General features: G+C 37.5%; 3 protein-coding genes across 5 annotated transcripts in view; all 3 read right to left on the bottom strand.

Moving 5' to 3' along the window:
• Positions 1 to 2,185: 2,185 nt before the first annotated feature.
• On the bottom strand, positions 2,186 to 7,501 carry npy4r (neuropeptide Y receptor Y4). The gene is made up of 2 exons (XM_008429776.2): positions 7,339 to 7,501; positions 2,186 to 3,965 (listed from the first exon to the last, which is right to left on the bottom strand). The coding sequence occupies exon 2, from the start codon at positions 3,908 to 3,910 to the stop codon at positions 2,573 to 2,575; it is 1,338 nt and encodes a 445-aa protein (XP_008427998.1). The 5' UTR covers positions 3,911 to 3,965; positions 7,339 to 7,501; the 3' UTR covers positions 2,186 to 2,572.
• Positions 7,502 to 7,774: 273 nt separating this feature from the next.
• On the bottom strand, positions 7,775 to 10,252 carry msmb (microseminoprotein beta). The gene is given in 4 exon segments (XM_017308817.1): positions 7,775 to 7,911; positions 7,914 to 7,964; positions 9,438 to 9,540; positions 10,234 to 10,252. Coding segments are annotated over 4 exon segments (294 nt in total). The 3' UTR covers positions 7,775 to 7,790.
• Positions 10,253 to 10,481: 229 nt separating this feature from the next.
• The window catches only part of LOC103476985 (sphingomyelin synthase-related protein 1-like), a 6,757-nt gene continuing 1,024 nt past the window's right edge, over positions 10,482 to 16,214 (bottom strand). For 2 of the 3 annotated variants that reach the window (XM_008429774.2, XM_008429775.2), the window contains exons 2-6: positions 13,667 to 14,296; positions 13,413 to 13,508; positions 13,196 to 13,313; positions 12,926 to 13,076; positions 10,482 to 12,357 (exon numbers count right to left, since the gene is read on the bottom strand). In XM_008429774.2, coding sequence (XP_008427996.1) covers positions 12,053 to 12,357; positions 12,926 to 13,076; positions 13,196 to 13,313; positions 13,413 to 13,508; positions 13,667 to 14,292 — 1,296 coding nt within the window. In that variant the 5' untranslated portion in view covers positions 14,293 to 14,296 and the 3' untranslated portion in view covers positions 10,482 to 12,052. The remainder of the gene's footprint in view (positions 12,358 to 12,925; positions 13,077 to 13,195; positions 13,314 to 13,412; positions 13,509 to 13,666; positions 14,297 to 16,214) is intronic. The other variant, XM_017308852.1, reaches the window with a different exon arrangement.

Below are 16,214 nucleotides of genomic sequence, written 5' to 3'. Positions count from 1 at the left end.
CACAAACACACACACATCTATTCAAATGAAAGCTTAAATGTGACAATATAGGTTTACCGCAATCAACAGCTATTGCATAAGAGGATGGCAACTTGAAGAAATCGCCACATTTCTAAAATATTTGAAAAAGTACAATAGTGACACATAGCAAAAACAAATAGTATAGATTACCAAAAGCAGAAATCAGTATAAAACATTAAATAGTTGAAAAGTGAAAGATAGGAAAATAGCAGAAATTAGCATAAGCAGAAATTAGTACAAAACCAGAAATTGTTGAAAAGAAAACATAACAAGAAGCACAAAATAGCACAGAAAGGTGATAATTTTGATATATGAATTGCTAAAATTGATTAATAAAAATATACAAAGTATTCAAAGTCCATTAGAAAGTGCTTAACCAGTACTAACGAAAAGAACAGTCAGATCTACAACAGACACACGTTGAAATAATAAATAAAACTTAAGGTGTGCCACCACCAATATTTAATGCAACAGTAACTAGTACAGAAAAGCGATTTTAGTTGATATTTTAAAACATATTGAAGTATTTACAAATGAACCAAGATTTTGAATTAAATGACACATATCTATCTGATATTATATTGAACTAAAACTTTTTTTTGTTTTTTATCAGTCAGGGTTACCAGAATTAGTTAAAGCCAGAATAAAGTGAGAGAAAGTTGTTTGAGATTTATTTTTAAACTTTCTTCAAATTCTTGTCTATGCAAAGACTACTATTATTTAAATTTGATTCAGTTTATTTATGTAGCACCAATTCACAACAAGGCAAGGCACTTTACAAGATAATCATTTCAGTCTAAACGTACAAACAGATTTGAAGTCAATTTCGCAGATTCCATCTGTACCCTAGTTTTCAAACAACGCAGTTAAGTTCAGTTTATTAATCAAACTGGTATAAACATATTCTATCTTGGGAAATCCACCTGACTCAATCGAGTTCTTGATTTGGCGCAATCACTCCTTAATTAAAAACAATTTGGAAAAGCTTGGATGATAATGGCATTGCTTTGTAAGCTTCTGATAGAATAATTTACAACAAGTTAAACAAAGGCACACCTGTGGATGCATTTTCAGGCACACATCAAACAAATTTCCTCCTTGTGTCATCATGGGGGAGCAAATTACAATTCAATCAGGGAAGAAATCAGAAAGAAAATTGTTGACCTCCACAAGTTTGCCTGTGGTACAATTTTCAGATGCATAGGTGCTGCATTTATCTGTTCAGATAATTACACACAAGCGTAAACTGACACTGGGAACGTTTTGGTGGGAAATGTGCATATTAACCTCAGAACAAAACTAAAACCTTGTGAAGATATTGGCAGGGGCTGGTAAAAGAAACAAGTGACATGGGCTGAAAGACTACAAAACAAGATAGAAAAAAATTACCCCAAGACAAGATGAAAAGCCAGATTACAGATTGTGAATGCAATCAGAGACAAAGACCTTAATTTGTGGTGATATGCCCTGTGGTCTAATGAACTGAAGCATTTGCGAATAATAAGCATTATTAGATATAGAGGGAAAAGAGGGAAGTTTGCAAGCAGCATCATGTTGTTGGAGTGTTGTGCTGCAAAAAACACTGGTGAATTTAGTAAAATAGGAGCATCATGAGTAAAGAACGTCACGTGGAAATATTGACGCAATATATGAAGACATCAACCAGGAAGTTGGTTGATGTCTTGATGTCATCAATCATGTAGCATTGAAGGATGATACCCAGAATGTTTGGCCAACATCGCACAGTTCAAATGGCAATTTACCATAAACTACAGCAATGTAAAACTCCAAATTTAAAGAAACTTCATAAAAATTTCATTGTCATCGCTCAGGCTTTTAGTAAGTAGAAATAATTTTGGTATTGCTAACCAAGCTAAAACAAGGTAACTTTAGTCTAAAAACAGTATAAGAAAACGTAAAAAGTAATAAACCGATCAAGACACTTTAGTGGATTTGGAAATGTTATTTCAATCATTATAATGTGAATTCTTAATTTTTTTGCCGTTTGGTAAACAGTACAACCGTGCCAATCTAAGCTGGTGCAAATGTATTGCTCACACCCTTTTGAGCAAAAGCTACATAGTAATTTTAATAACACATAAAGCAAAATATAAACACAGTCAATAAACAACCAAGGTCATCAAAAGCAGTCTTAGCAATAGCGTAAAGCAATATGTTATCTTTATTTGTCACAAAAATCACAAAACAAGCCTAATTTATTCTTCACTGTAAAATGTTCACTTTTACAACTGTCATAAATACAAAAAATACAACTTTATCACAATAGTCCACTTGAAAACAAATACCGTAGTTAGTCTGACACAATGACTTTTTTACAGCAACTTTTAGCTAATACATTACCTTTAATATCTTAAAACCAATGCTACTATTAACATTTCTTATTTAATTATAGGGATGCACAGAACAAGAAAAAACAACACTGTAGTATACACTTTACTTTAAACCACTGATAAAACAAAGAAAATCAAAGTCCGAAAACTGAACCGTTTTTCTGACTACGTCCTATTACAGAAGCGTGACTTTTCTTAAGTCAGACTGAATTACTTCTGCACTGTAGAGGCACAGAGGTGCGAGACATTTCCATGTTTACTGTGGACATGGGAAAACGCTCAAACTCCTCTTCTTGTGGGAAACAGCGGCAGTGGAGCAGCACCTCCCGCACTTCCTGACGAAAGTTGGAGTTGAGGAAGCCATAAATGATGGGATTGATGCAGGTGGAGGACATGGCCAGCAGGTGGCAGAGGGAAAACAGGAGGTTGTGATGGCAGACAGGCAGAGCTTCCAGGTTCCAGTCCGACAGCACGTTGAAGATGGTGAGCGGAAGCCAGCAAAGGGCGAAGGCTGTTATGAGCGCGACCAGCATGATGTTGATCCGCCGGCTGTTGGTCATGCGCTGGTTTTCTGGGGTCCTGGCACGGTCCAACATGTCTTTGCGGTGGCGAAGGCGAACAAAAACTCTGACATAGCAGAGCAGCACCAACAGGAGTGGACCGCAGTATTGAAACAGCAGAAGCCATGTGGTGTAAGCCACCCTTTGTTCGTGAGATGGCCAGTGCTCCACACAGGCTTCCATATGAGGAGAGGTGGGGACATAAGAGAAGAGAGAGCGATAGAGATTTAAAGGCACGGATGAGTTTTTGTAATTAGCGGAGACGAGCTGAGTTGGAGATGCATTGAGATAAACAGGAGGATACAGTTGGGGATGAAGTGGCAGGACTACATTGGTGTATGGCTCATTTGTGAGCAGTTGAAAGGCTAAAAAGGGTGTGGATGTGAAGCTGGCAAGAATCCAGATGAAAATGACAGCCATGTAGGCCTGGGGAATGCTTGGTTTCCATCCAGATGGGTTAATGATGAGTTGATGTCTTTCTAGAGCAATGAAGACTAAAGACAGCACTGACACCGTCACAGACACGCACTGGATGAACGGCACCAGACGGCACAACAGCGACCCAAACACCCAGTGGTCCATGAGCGTATAAATGACAGTGAAGGGGAGACAGAACATGCACACTAAAATGTCAGAGAATGACAGATTGCAGATGAAAATGCTGGTGACATTGACTTTCTCTCTGCGATGGGTGATGATGCAAATGAGGCCGATGTTCCCCACCAACCCCAGCACCATTGTAACACTGTACCACACCACAAGGCATGCTGTGAGGACAGGAGACATATGGCACTGCTCTTCCTGCTCAAGAACAGAGAGGTCTGACATGAGCTGGGTTTTGTTCCCTGGCCATTCCTGCACAGACTCATGATTGGCACGTTCTTTCTCCCAAAACAGAGAATGTGAAGAGGTAGAACCATTGAAGAGCAGAGGTGATGTAGGTAAAGAAGACAGGCTTGTGTTGGCACTGACGGACATGTCACCAAATCTCTCTGGACCTAACCATCCATTTCAGTCTTTTGGAAACATACATCTGAGACAGGGAGGAAAAACAGATAAAAAACCCTTTTAGTTGCAATAGATTTTAAAGGTCAAATGATCAGTTCATGTAGAAATCAATGACAATATTTGGTAGAACTGTATTAATACTAAACCATGCCTATTAACAATTGCAAGAGAGAGGTCTTATACTGAAGTTTTTATTTAGAGAAAAGCTGATGAGCATCATCAAATCACTTCTGAAATGACTAATGATGGACATTAATGTTTGACAGCAATGCATTTATTGTGCCTCATGATGCATCTTCTAAAGGCTCACATGTTTTATAAACATCGGTTGAATTGATTGCCACAAAATTTGACTAATTTGTCATTAAGTCAGGCTGAGGGTGCCTTAGCAGTGAATTAATTGAGCAAAACGTGAAAAACACATGCAGTGGATTCTTCCGTCAAAAATACAGCGTATTAATTTGTAATACTGAACCAATCTCAAACAGCAAGGACCTGAACAAGGCCTTTTTCAAAGTAAACTATATCATAGAATCTGGCTAAAATAGTCTCCTGTGTGGTCAGTTTGGCACTGCAAATTTTTAAAATAGCCTATTTTGTGTGCAAGGTTTGCAAAACTACATATTTAGTGCACACATGATTTTTTAACTATAAATGAAGAGACTGTGTTACTGCTGTCTGTCTGCGTCATGGGGCCTGCTCTATGTGGACGACTCACATAGAGCAGGAGAGAGATTTTCAGAGTTTAGCTAAAAACAACAGTTAATAGATTTTAAGCAAAGTCTAGGAAGCATGATAACTTTAAGGAGGTTTTGTCACTTTGTGATTAACTGCAACCATGTAAAAATATGTTACAAGCTGAATTACAAACAGAAACAGAGAGAAAACTAGTCGAGAAAACTGCTAGTGGTAGCCTACCAGCTGACTAGCTGAATGTGCGAGATGGAAAAATTTAGAAACACAAGACTGATCTGTAGAAACTCCACTTTAGACAAAATATTTGTTAACATCAGAAAAACTGCAGAGACTTAATATGGTTGGTCAGAGTTAAGTTGGACATGTGCACAATACGTATTATGGAGAGCCATTTCAGCCAAAATTAAATAAATAAATATAGGCCATGTTTACTGATTAAACGCAGCAAGATATAATACTGCACTTTGAAGCTACTGAGTTTTTAACCATGTACATAACATTAATATTCATTAGCTTTATTGAAGTCCTAAACTGGGAACTAGTATCAGCAATTGTCTAATCTTAAATTACTCACATGTGTTGATATGAGAGTAAGATCAAAGCATATCCAGATGCTAGAATTTAGATGGGTACTTCTAACCATCTTTACTAGTCATAAACTATTTTTTAAAACACATAAAACTAATCACTGAGCTGAAACTAGCAAGAATATTTTTGAATATGCTCAAGCTGTTTCTTTGAATAATTTAAGCAAGGACCTAAAATTGCCAGAAGTCATTTTCTGTAGGAAGTTTGAGGTCAGTTTAATCTGAGGAAACAAGGAATCACTTGGTCATTGTGACAGTTTTTTATGTTCCAGCTATTAAAAAAAATACTTTCATATTTATATATTCATACTGTAAAATACACTTTTTTGTGGGAAAAATCCTAAACAAATCCTAATAAGAAATCCTATAGATACCAAAACCAAAGTATACATATATTTTTTTCCACACCTTATTGTTTGACTAAGAGTAGCAACCGACCCCATTTTCATTGTTTATTTGTTCACGCAAAGGCCTCTCCATTCATTGCCCAAAAATCCACACACATTTCAAGATAAAGACAACAGCTTTGTGACTCTAAAATTATTGCGCGTACCCTGCAGTGCATATTTGTCTTTTTCTCTTTAGCACAATGACTGATGTGGTACGTCAAAGTGAAAGGGCGTGACATTGTCAGAATCCTAAAAATGGACTCAAGCCGTCTCCCCTCAAACCTTGGACATGTGCTGTGAAAGCCAACATCATAAACAAAATGAAACTGTCACTTTCTATTAGCAGCACACGCACTTAGCTATCAGTCACTTCACACTGCTTCCTTACTAACCTACCCTGTCACCGTGTGGACTGAGCTGTGGGCAGTGTGGCACAGCACTGATCATCTTTTCTTACGGGGTGGCAAAGCAGTTGTATTGCCACGACCAGCCGAGTTTAATTCAGAATCAGGAATAAAATACCCATTGCTATTAACCATTTCATGTTGCACTGATCCAACACCACAGACTGGACATTCAGCTTGTAGGTGTTGTTATTCTTGGTCCCATCCTTGAGCTGAAGCTGTAGGTTGAGGGAACATCATGACCTGCCTGGCTTCATTTGCTCCATTGTACTCTTCTTTTCTCCCTCATCAGTGTCCTTCATTGCTCAGAAAATAGCCAAAGTAGTAATGTACAAATGGCCGACCATAATTTATGTTCACCTTGGGTCTTTCTTTATACATAGGCAGCAGCATTTTGCAGAATACAGAGGGTTTTCCTTTTTCAGTCTAAGAGCATATTTCCCTCCCTTTTTTTATTTAGAAAATACATTTTATTGAATGTGTTACAATTTCATATTCTATTTATCGGAAACAATTGATCTTTGATGATGTTGTGATTAATATTCATTGAGAAAATTCATTGTAATAATATTATGATGTGTAAAAACCTTTGATGCTAAGCCTTTGGGGAAATTAAATGTGGAGTCACAGAACAAATGAATGTGCCTGAGAATGAAAATCATATGGACACTTGATGCGTTTGAAACAAAAAAGCTTTAGTGTAATTAAACTGCTTATTCAGAAAACATTTAATCTTAATTCTTAAAAGCTGTGCCGCTTACATCTCTTTTTCTCCAAATTGCTTCCGTGAATCCATTGTAGATATGCCCAATGAGACTGTCCACATGCATGCTATTCGGGACCAATTTTCTTATTTTTCATCCTCTGTGTGTGGAGGCTCAGAGTAAAGGCAGCTGGAATCCGTTTGGTTTTCTCAGTCTGTAATAATGACCTGACTCCTATTGTTCTCTGCTTGGGGTGTCACGGATTGTAGGTGAGTCCTCGAAATACATGTCCACTGTAATGAGATTTGTTATCTTCACCTTTCCACACAGCGCTGTTAAAAAGGCTTATCTTTTTCCCAGGTTTTTTTTTTTTTGTCTTTTTCTTTTCTTCATTTTAGCTGCTAAAACTGCACACACTTCTTACAAAACAACAACAATCAAATACTATTGTGTAACTGTATCATTCAGAAAATATTTATGAACACAAATACTTAAGAAGCAAAAAAACTGATGACAAGACATAAACCACATTGCATGCAATATAAGTGACTAAATATTTAGAATCACTGCCACTGAATTCATTACATCATTATTGTCTGGAAGACATAAGTCACTCACGTGTGGCGGAGGCTGAATGAAGAGTTTCTGTGATGCCTTGAACACAGGAGATGATGCTCTGAACAGGTGTGAGTCCACAGGGAGGAGAGTTAAAGAAGGAGCTGAATATCATAATAGCCAGAGCGTTTCAGTCAGAAACAGCAGCAAGGGAAGAACAGCTATAATTGGGCTGTTGGATCCGTTTGGGTGCCAGAGACCCGCCGAGAGTCGATCTCTGCTGTCACATAGTGGTGGGATCAATGAACTACATCAGCAAAGACGACTCACAGCTGGAAGGTGCACCTTTATTACCAGTTGATTTTCAGTTATGACAAGACAAAGTAAGACAGGTACTGCTGTTTTATTTGCTATAAGCTGAGCGTAAACTGCATAACTCCGTAATACAATCATGACATGGCATCAAGATGTTGGACTGACGTTGTGTCTTCAACATTAGAGTCTGCATTGTGTTTTCAGAAAGGATAACACGGCTGTGTTTTGTCTGACTTCTGCACCATCTTGGCAGAGCAGGCATCTTTATCCACAACAAGCTCACACTCCTCAGGGATATATCTACGGTGGCTTCATCAGGGATCCTTCAGACCCAACAGGGAGAACGAACATAATTGTCAAGATGGTTTTGTAAGCTAGACATAGTTAAAAAAAGAAAGAAAGAAAAAAAAAGAAAGAACAAATAAAGTTACTGGGTTTTTGGTTTGTTTCTCCACAATTTGTCACATTACAAAGTATTATATGATAGACAAGGACAAAGTGGCACATTAGTGTGAACTGCAGGGGGAAGGATTTTATTTAAATTTTAACATTTTTAAAAAAAGAAATCTTTTTTTTTAGAAAATTGTGGCATCCACATGTATTCAGCCACCACAAGTCAATACTTTGCAGAACTACCTATTTTCTGCTATCAGAGCTGTATGTTGTTGGGGTGCGTTTTTGCCAGCACTGAACATGGAGACATGTTTCATCCATTACATTTTGCAAAATTTGCACCATCATATCAGGATGTTTCAGGTCTTGACGGTGATTATCAATAGGATCTGGACCTTGATTAAGCCAATGAAACGTATTAATATGTTTCATTTCATTTACATATGCCTTATACAATAAATACATTCCACGGATGAATGATTACGATCATCCTGCTGGAATGATGGAAAGACTGAAGAAAAACATCACCACAGCATGATGCTGCCGTCACCATGTTTCTCTATCAATATGGTGCTTTCAGAGTGACGTGCAGTTTGAGTTTTCTCCCACACAGAGCAGCTGGCCTAAATCAAAGTGATATTCAAGAAGGCTACAAAGTTTAGTTTTGGTCTCACTTTATCACAAACAGAACTTTTTTTTGGGCTATCTTTCAGCTGGTTTCACACAGCAACTGAATTTATACCCGAATTAAATAACACACAGGTGGACTTTCTTTTACTCTGTTTGCATGACCCTGAATTTTATTTAGGGGAAACCTGCATGCCATGGTATTGAGATAATTTTATTAAAAAAAAAAAAAGAAGTGTATTTTTAAAAAAAAACACGTATCCTCATTTTCACTTTGCGATTATTTGCTACTTTGTGTTGATCTGTAATAAAAAAATCCCAATGAAATCCATTAAAATGGGTATTTGGAATATGATACAATGTGAAAAGGTCCAAGAGATACTTTCATCAGGCTTTGTATTTTATCCTCTAATCTTAATACATCCTACGTATTTAATTCCCAGTCCCAGTAAGTAATTTTTCAGCATAAAAGTGCTGCTTTTTTTTTAACTGAAAAACATCCATTATATTTCCACAAATCTTTCAAATACACAGACACCTGTGTGATGCTCCCACACAAATGTCTGTGTTTATTATGCATGAACATGATCTGTCTTTACAACAATTATTTTTTCACAAATGAAATATCCACTTTAAACCTTACAATTCTGCTCGCATGAGGCTTGTGTTGGATTAAGTAGTTGTTGAGAGCGAGATCTGATTTCATGCAATCCGAAGCTTATGTTTGAAATGTTAAGAAGGAACACAATTTTTGTTTTGTAAAGGGTGACAATTGTATATTAGCAATATTCAGGGACATATTGTACAAAAGAGAATAAAAGCCTTACAAGCTGCAGCAGCTCAAACCCTCCTTGGTGCAGGAGCACTCCATGTGCTCTCTCACCCATTCAGACCCAAATCCACGCTCCTTCCCATCTCCATCTACACACCCTGTGTGTAAACAAATTGAACCCCTTTCAGAGAAGCAGGTGACGTGTTTGTCTCTGATAAATCCACGACAGCTGCTAATCCTTTCTCTGTGTTGATTTTTGTGGTGTGGTTTCCAAGTGATGTGAATATTGCATTAGGCGTTACCAAGAATTCTTTAAGCTTGTGAGGTTTCTATCATGCTCGTCCTAAACGCTTGTGAGCAGCCAAACCTTTTTGTTTGCATCTCGAAAAACTAAAGCAAACCCCAGCTGGCTTTTCTAAAAGCACTTTGAGTAATGAAGAAAGCTTTCCACCTTCCCAAATCATCGTCTGCACTTTTATTGTTTATGCTATACTGTCTGTCTCTGGTGGCAAGATATTACTCACCTTTTGGAGGGTTTGTCAAATCTTTTATCACCAACTCCTGGAAGAAGCAGTCAGAGTGACACAGGACAAAAAGACCCAGGAGACAAAAAAAAAGTACATGGACAGAAGCCTGTAGAAAAAGACATCTGTGAACAAGGTATTTTATGGCGTCTGGGGTTTGTAATCAACATTGGATAAATTAAAATAGTTAAAATGGACGTAAAACGTGCCTTTTGTTTCGCTTTGTTTCAAAAAGAACATTGCAATTATAATTGCCTACAACGTTATGGCTTGTGAAAATGTTATGTTTTATATTATTACGGCACATGAAAGAACGCATCGACTTACATCGTTTCTTCTGTAACATATAATCTATATTTATTATCTGCAGCACAAAAGTCATAAGCCTTCCCTGGTTGAATCAAGCAAGATTAATTGTTCTAGCAGTAAAAAAAAAGTGCTTTAATAATTTCAAATTGGTTTTACCCACAGACAGAATTTATATTTTTAGTTTTACTAGGAGATAAAACATTTTCTCCTGTTTAAAAAAGGCTCACTTCAGCCACAGAGCTACCCAAAATAACAGATTAAAATGCTATTTTTTAAATTTTAGTCAGACGTTCACAAAACACATTTACACTGTGATTACAATGACACAGTTAGGCAATTTCATAACATTTGTATATGAACCATTAAAAAAAAAAACACAACCAGACTCTACATTGGATGAATTTGGAATAAAAGTTTTGTTTATTCCAAATATATAAATAAGAATTACAGCAGCCCTAATTTGTCAAATACATTCCATCTTCAGACGAGATCTGACGCAGTCACCAAGAGGTTAGTGCATGAAAGCTGAGAGTTACAATGATGATTTATATCGGTGGGTGTGCAGCCCTGCATTTCTTTAATTCAAATATTTGAACAGTGATTTGTCAGACATTTGTTTTAAGGTGGGGAACAGGTGCACAGGTTATGTTAAAATTGCATGTTCAAGACACATTTCTTAGAACTAAGAGACTGCGTGATGCAACTTGCTCTTTTTTGGTCATTTACAAAAAGACACATGCACACAGATACAGTGTAAAGAAAGCTGAAGACCGATATGAAAGTTTCCCTAAGCAAAAACTTAATTCATAAGATAAAGGACAAAAAAACAAAAAAAAATAAGCCACATTATTGTAAACAAACTTCCAGTCTTTGGTTGACCAAGTAACAAAACAAATGTCAAGTATTTCTACACTATATGCAAAAGTAAGATAAAAATACAAAAAAATAACTGAATCATAAACTTTTACATTTCAAATTGATTATAAGTCAACCATTCACTTTTAATGTAAAATGACAGAAATAAAAATGTCCCTGAAATATATATTTCTTTTTCTTGTAAAACATGAGGAGATCAAGTATTTGGTTGCATATTGATAAAAAAGGCTATTTTGGTTGCACTTACTAAAGTGCTCTTTGCAGCAAAATGTAAACTTTCATCAAATTCACTCTTTAAAAAAGAACCTGTCACATGCATTACTTTGTATACAAATTTGACAAATTACCATTGAACTGTAAACATCCAAAAAGTGGAAGTCAATAAAAATGCTACATAGTGTACAATCTTCCAGAAAATGCCAGTGTCCTTCGCTTTTATGATATACAAGTCAGTATTATTAATTTATTAAGAGACGTGCAATTTAAATCTGAAAGAATAGTTAAGAATGCTGTGAATAAAAAAAACGCATTCAACTCAGTCATAATAGAAAGATGCTAATTATGAGGCAACGGTTGGAGCTAGCTACCACCAATCTGAATATATTCCAGAAAACTTGAAGAAATGCAAGTTTTTCAACATTTACAGGTCTGATTGATTAAATGTGCTTCGCACAAAAACTGTGCCTTATTTCTGCTTTTTATCCAACTCCATGTCTGTGTTTTAGTTTCCTGCATGCTAAGCTAACTAGCTGCTAGCTCTATTTAGCAGATTGACAGAAGGTGAAAATAGTCTCATCTTTTTAAAGTACTCAACTTAAACTGCATAGCTGTTCACCTGCACCTGAGAAAAACAGCAATTAATTTGCAAAAGAAGAAATATGAACATAATAATGTCATTAATATAAGAGACAATTATTTTGAGGCACTGCTACAAAAAAGCTCAATTATCGTTCAAGACTCTTCATCCAATTAGAGTTTTCATGAAGGCTGGTTTGCTGAAGGGCCAGTGATACTGGTTAGGAACGGGTCCATTCACATTGCACTCAAAAAAGGAGAACATGGGGAACCAAATGCGAGCCCTGCGACTGTGCTGGAAGGCACGGGTGTTGGCTAACGTGTGGTAGTAGAGGAAGAGGCGTGTGGTGATGTAGAAGGCTATGAAGACATCGATGGAGTAGTGCTCATGGGCCGCCAGGATGAAGAAAATCCCAAACAGGTTCAGCACCCAGGAGATGGTATGGATCAAATTCCAGTTTCTCGGCGTGTCTGGAAGTACAAGGAATTAGCAGTGCAAATCTGGTAGACGTACATGCAGCGTTCCTTTACATTTCTATGGGAAATTTCCATAACTTTCCAAACTCAGATTTCCAGAGTAAATGCTTTTTTTTTGTTTTTCAATATTCATGTTGATCTTTTTCGATTTTGTGTATTTAAAATATAAAAAGACAATTTGAGTGCATCTTCAAATTGGTACACTTGGTAAGATATTTTATTAAAGTTAATATCAACATTAAGATTCGTTTGAGTTAATTCTGAGTCTTCTCTTCTTTATCTACTCCATTATTTATAGTTCATAGTCAGTGTAAGAACTATAAACTGAGTTGATGTGCTCAGTTCTCCTAGTTTTAGTGAGAACACTGCTGCTAGCATAACTGAGTGCCTCGCATATAACCTGAGGTGATGCTAATGGATATTTAACATAGTCTTGAGAATTCATTAACTGCTCCAACAAGAGACACAGGAGAAGCATTGAGCAATGTCTTTGCCTCCATTATTCTTAAGAGACAAGACCGTCATAGCAAACCAAAAAAAACAACAAAAAAAAACAACTTACATTCAGTCACAAAGAAGTTGAGCATCGTGATGACCACTGTGTGGCCGCTGAACATGTAGTCTCCACAGGTTTGGACACCCGTAAGAGTCATCCCAAACCCACTCCATATGGCCAGAGCTCTCCAGATCTTTCCCCAAGTATCACCGTAGGACTTGAGGGACAAAAAAAAAATACTTTGAGTCATGACCTCATGACCAGCTACCAGCTACTTACTCAAGGATAAAGACATAGTAACTCTGTAGTTTACAGTAACACTTATGTTTAACCCACCAGGCTGGAACATTTCAGGTGCTGCCCAGGCACAGAGAGCGAGGTGACAAACATGGTGCAACAGCGAAGCAGAAACACTGTTCCCATCAGAGAACACAGCCGTCTGAGGAGAATTGACCTGAATTACAGACAGAACAGAAGCTTGTATCAAACCTCCTGGCACAGTGAGCCACAATGAGCAGAGTGCTCATTATTGGATTATTGGAAAAGGCGATACCTGTGCTTGTGAAGGAGCAGGATCAACAAAAACATGTAACACAAGATCAGGCCACAAGCTTCAGCCATCACAAACGCCCAAGGGATTCTGGGTACACTACGGAAGAAGGAAAATATGTATGTCAGTCTGTAAATTAGGAGAATGTGTTTGCAAACTGAGGAGATAAAGTTGCAGAACAAACACTGAAATGCTCGTGTGGATTTTCACTGATGTTACCATTGCAAAACACACAAGATAAGCAGGTCGGTTCATACCTGTCCAGAAATATATCAGGAAGGGGCGGGTAAGTCCTCATGTCAGGGACACGCTCATGCACAATAACCATGACAAAAGAGGTCAGTCCACACACTAAGAACACATATACAGAACTAATGACCGTCTTCCAGACCTCAGGATCCAATCTGCCCACCATTGGCTGTCGAAACCTCCCGTTGGAGTGCGTTTGACACAGCGCTGCCCCAGGCGCACACCCACGACTGCTACCGTTCCTCAGCCGCAGCTCCATCCCATTGCACAAATGATCTCCTCCATTACATCCCCTTCTTTCAGCTCCATCACAGCTCCACTCGGCCCTCGGAGTGCCCAGCGAGAGTCCAGCAGAGTTAGCATCTGGAGGCCACAGACCCAGCTCCTCCAGCTCAGCTTTATTCTCCCTCTGAAGGCGGCGGAGGGCTACACTCAGTCGCTTGATGTGTCCCAGCACGGTGAGGCTAAGGGGAGGACCCCGCAGGTCGGCTTCAGTCAGAGCCAGCAGACTGACGCCGTCGATGCGGTGCTGCGAACACAACAAGTCCACATACTGTCCGAAACCTTCGTCCTGCAGCCACTGGGCCACTTGGCTACTGCTCCAGGCACTCACGCGGCCATTTGACTCTGACATCCTGCTGCACACAGAAACACAAAGCATCATGAATGCATGGTTTCATCTGAAAAGAACTGGAAGTTCACTGACTTACAGTGAATTTACAGGTATCAATTTTTTCTAAAATTTGTTGCAGCAAAGCCACATGAGCCAACTGCATTTTATGAGTCTTACATCATAGACCAAAAGAAAGTAGATCATATTTTTTTCATATAGCACAAATAAATCAAAGAGTTTAAAAAACAACTAAATCTGAATGTGTTTGTATTCACATTCACAAAAGTAACTGTTTTAAATGATCCTTCCTCCCAACTTCCATTTTCCTCTTAATTAATCTGGACTACTATTTGATAATTTAGGGGATAAGATTTAATTTTCTTATATTTCATGCAACATCTATTTATTCATTTGCTCAAATTTTGCTATTTTATCCCTCGTTCTGTTCCCGATTTTAGATGCCATGTATTGGTACGACTGTCTCATTAAATGTTATGTTTGCTATGTCTTCTCCAGCTCTTATTTCATGTTTTTTTTTTTAATCAAAACAACCTGTATTGTGTATTCAGGGCGGTTTACACCACCACAGAACAGTACCTTGTATTATGTGCAAGAAGCAGGTGAAAGTTAAACCAAAACAAACAATTGTCCTCTTTATTCTCCAGCTGTTGTTTTAGAGTTTAGAGAAAATAAATGAACATATTACTTGGAGAAACACAGCAAGAGTTGCAAACTATGCAAATCTTCAGATAGAAACAAAGTAAGTGACCTTCTGTACTGCACAAAAACTCAACATTGATTAATTAGCTGTGGTGCTTCAGCTCTCCCCCCCCCCCCCAGTTTTCACTCTTTGACCTTTTTGATAAGCTTGCAATGATGTTGCTCCAAAGGTTTGCAACTCTGGACCAACGTGACTGGAGTTGTGTCAGCTTTGTAAAATAAACGACAGCATTCGTGCTCAGGAGACATTTGACTGGCTTGAAATCACTACCATATTTTGCAGCATAGAATCCATAAAATTGCACTTTATTTTACAATTATTTGACTATAGATATGAGGCTGCTGAACACTCTTATTTGTTGCACTGACCTTGCAACAAATGTCTTTGTGCAAGCCCAATTTTTTTTTACAAAATTATGTATATTTTTTTAATGTTTTCTACATACATTTAATGGTGCTGAATGAAAACATCGTGACCAGTTTCAGACCAAAAACACTTTTGTAAAACAGGCTTTTTAACTTGGTAAAAACACATTTTTGTATATTACACTTTTACCACTATGTTTTGTTTACCATGACAAAGAGCTGCAAATTTAAACAAAAACAAAAAAAAGAAAAAACTTTTTGCAAGATGATGCAAGTAATGAGTGAGACAAGTGTTTTTAAATGTCTTTATATTCAGCATTTTGATTGCATTGCCTAAGTAAGTGGTGGAAATGTGTGGCTACCACTCTGATCCACAAACTTTGAAGTCCTTAATCCACTTTCTATCTAATCTGGTGATACACTTTGGAGTCACTGTCCATTTGGAAGATTTAATTTATTGGTTGATGCCTTGAGACACTGTTCCAAACTTTCTGCATGTCTTTTGCTCATGATGCTTTCTATCTTTATGAAGTTCACTATACCACCACCAAGTGGTGTATGTTTTTTTCTATTTTTTTAGGCAAAAAAAAAAAGAAAAAAGAATAACAAAGCCAGATCTGAAAAGTAACTAGAAAATCAGGAAAAGCCTGATAGGTGCTTTTCCAATTATTTGGTTGCACCCTTATTTCCATTTTTGTTTTAAGATGTATCCACACCCTTTGATCCTTATTGAATAAGACAAACAAGTGAGAAATACCACAAAACCTAAGTTCAATGTACACACTTTATTGAAAGTGTTGGGATAATGTTGACATCTTACTTCTATAAACATAGAACTAGAGGTAATCAGAAAAAAA

Source organism: Poecilia reticulata, linkage group LG15, assembly GCF_000633615.1.
Source record: "Poecilia reticulata strain Guanapo linkage group LG15, Guppy_female_1.0+MT, whole genome shotgun sequence".
NCBI classification, from domain to species: Eukaryota; Metazoa; Chordata; class Actinopteri; order Cyprinodontiformes; family Poeciliidae; genus Poecilia; species Poecilia reticulata.
The sequence above is the reverse complement of the archived record's forward strand: the minus strand, read 5'-3'. Positions and strand labels throughout refer to the sequence as shown.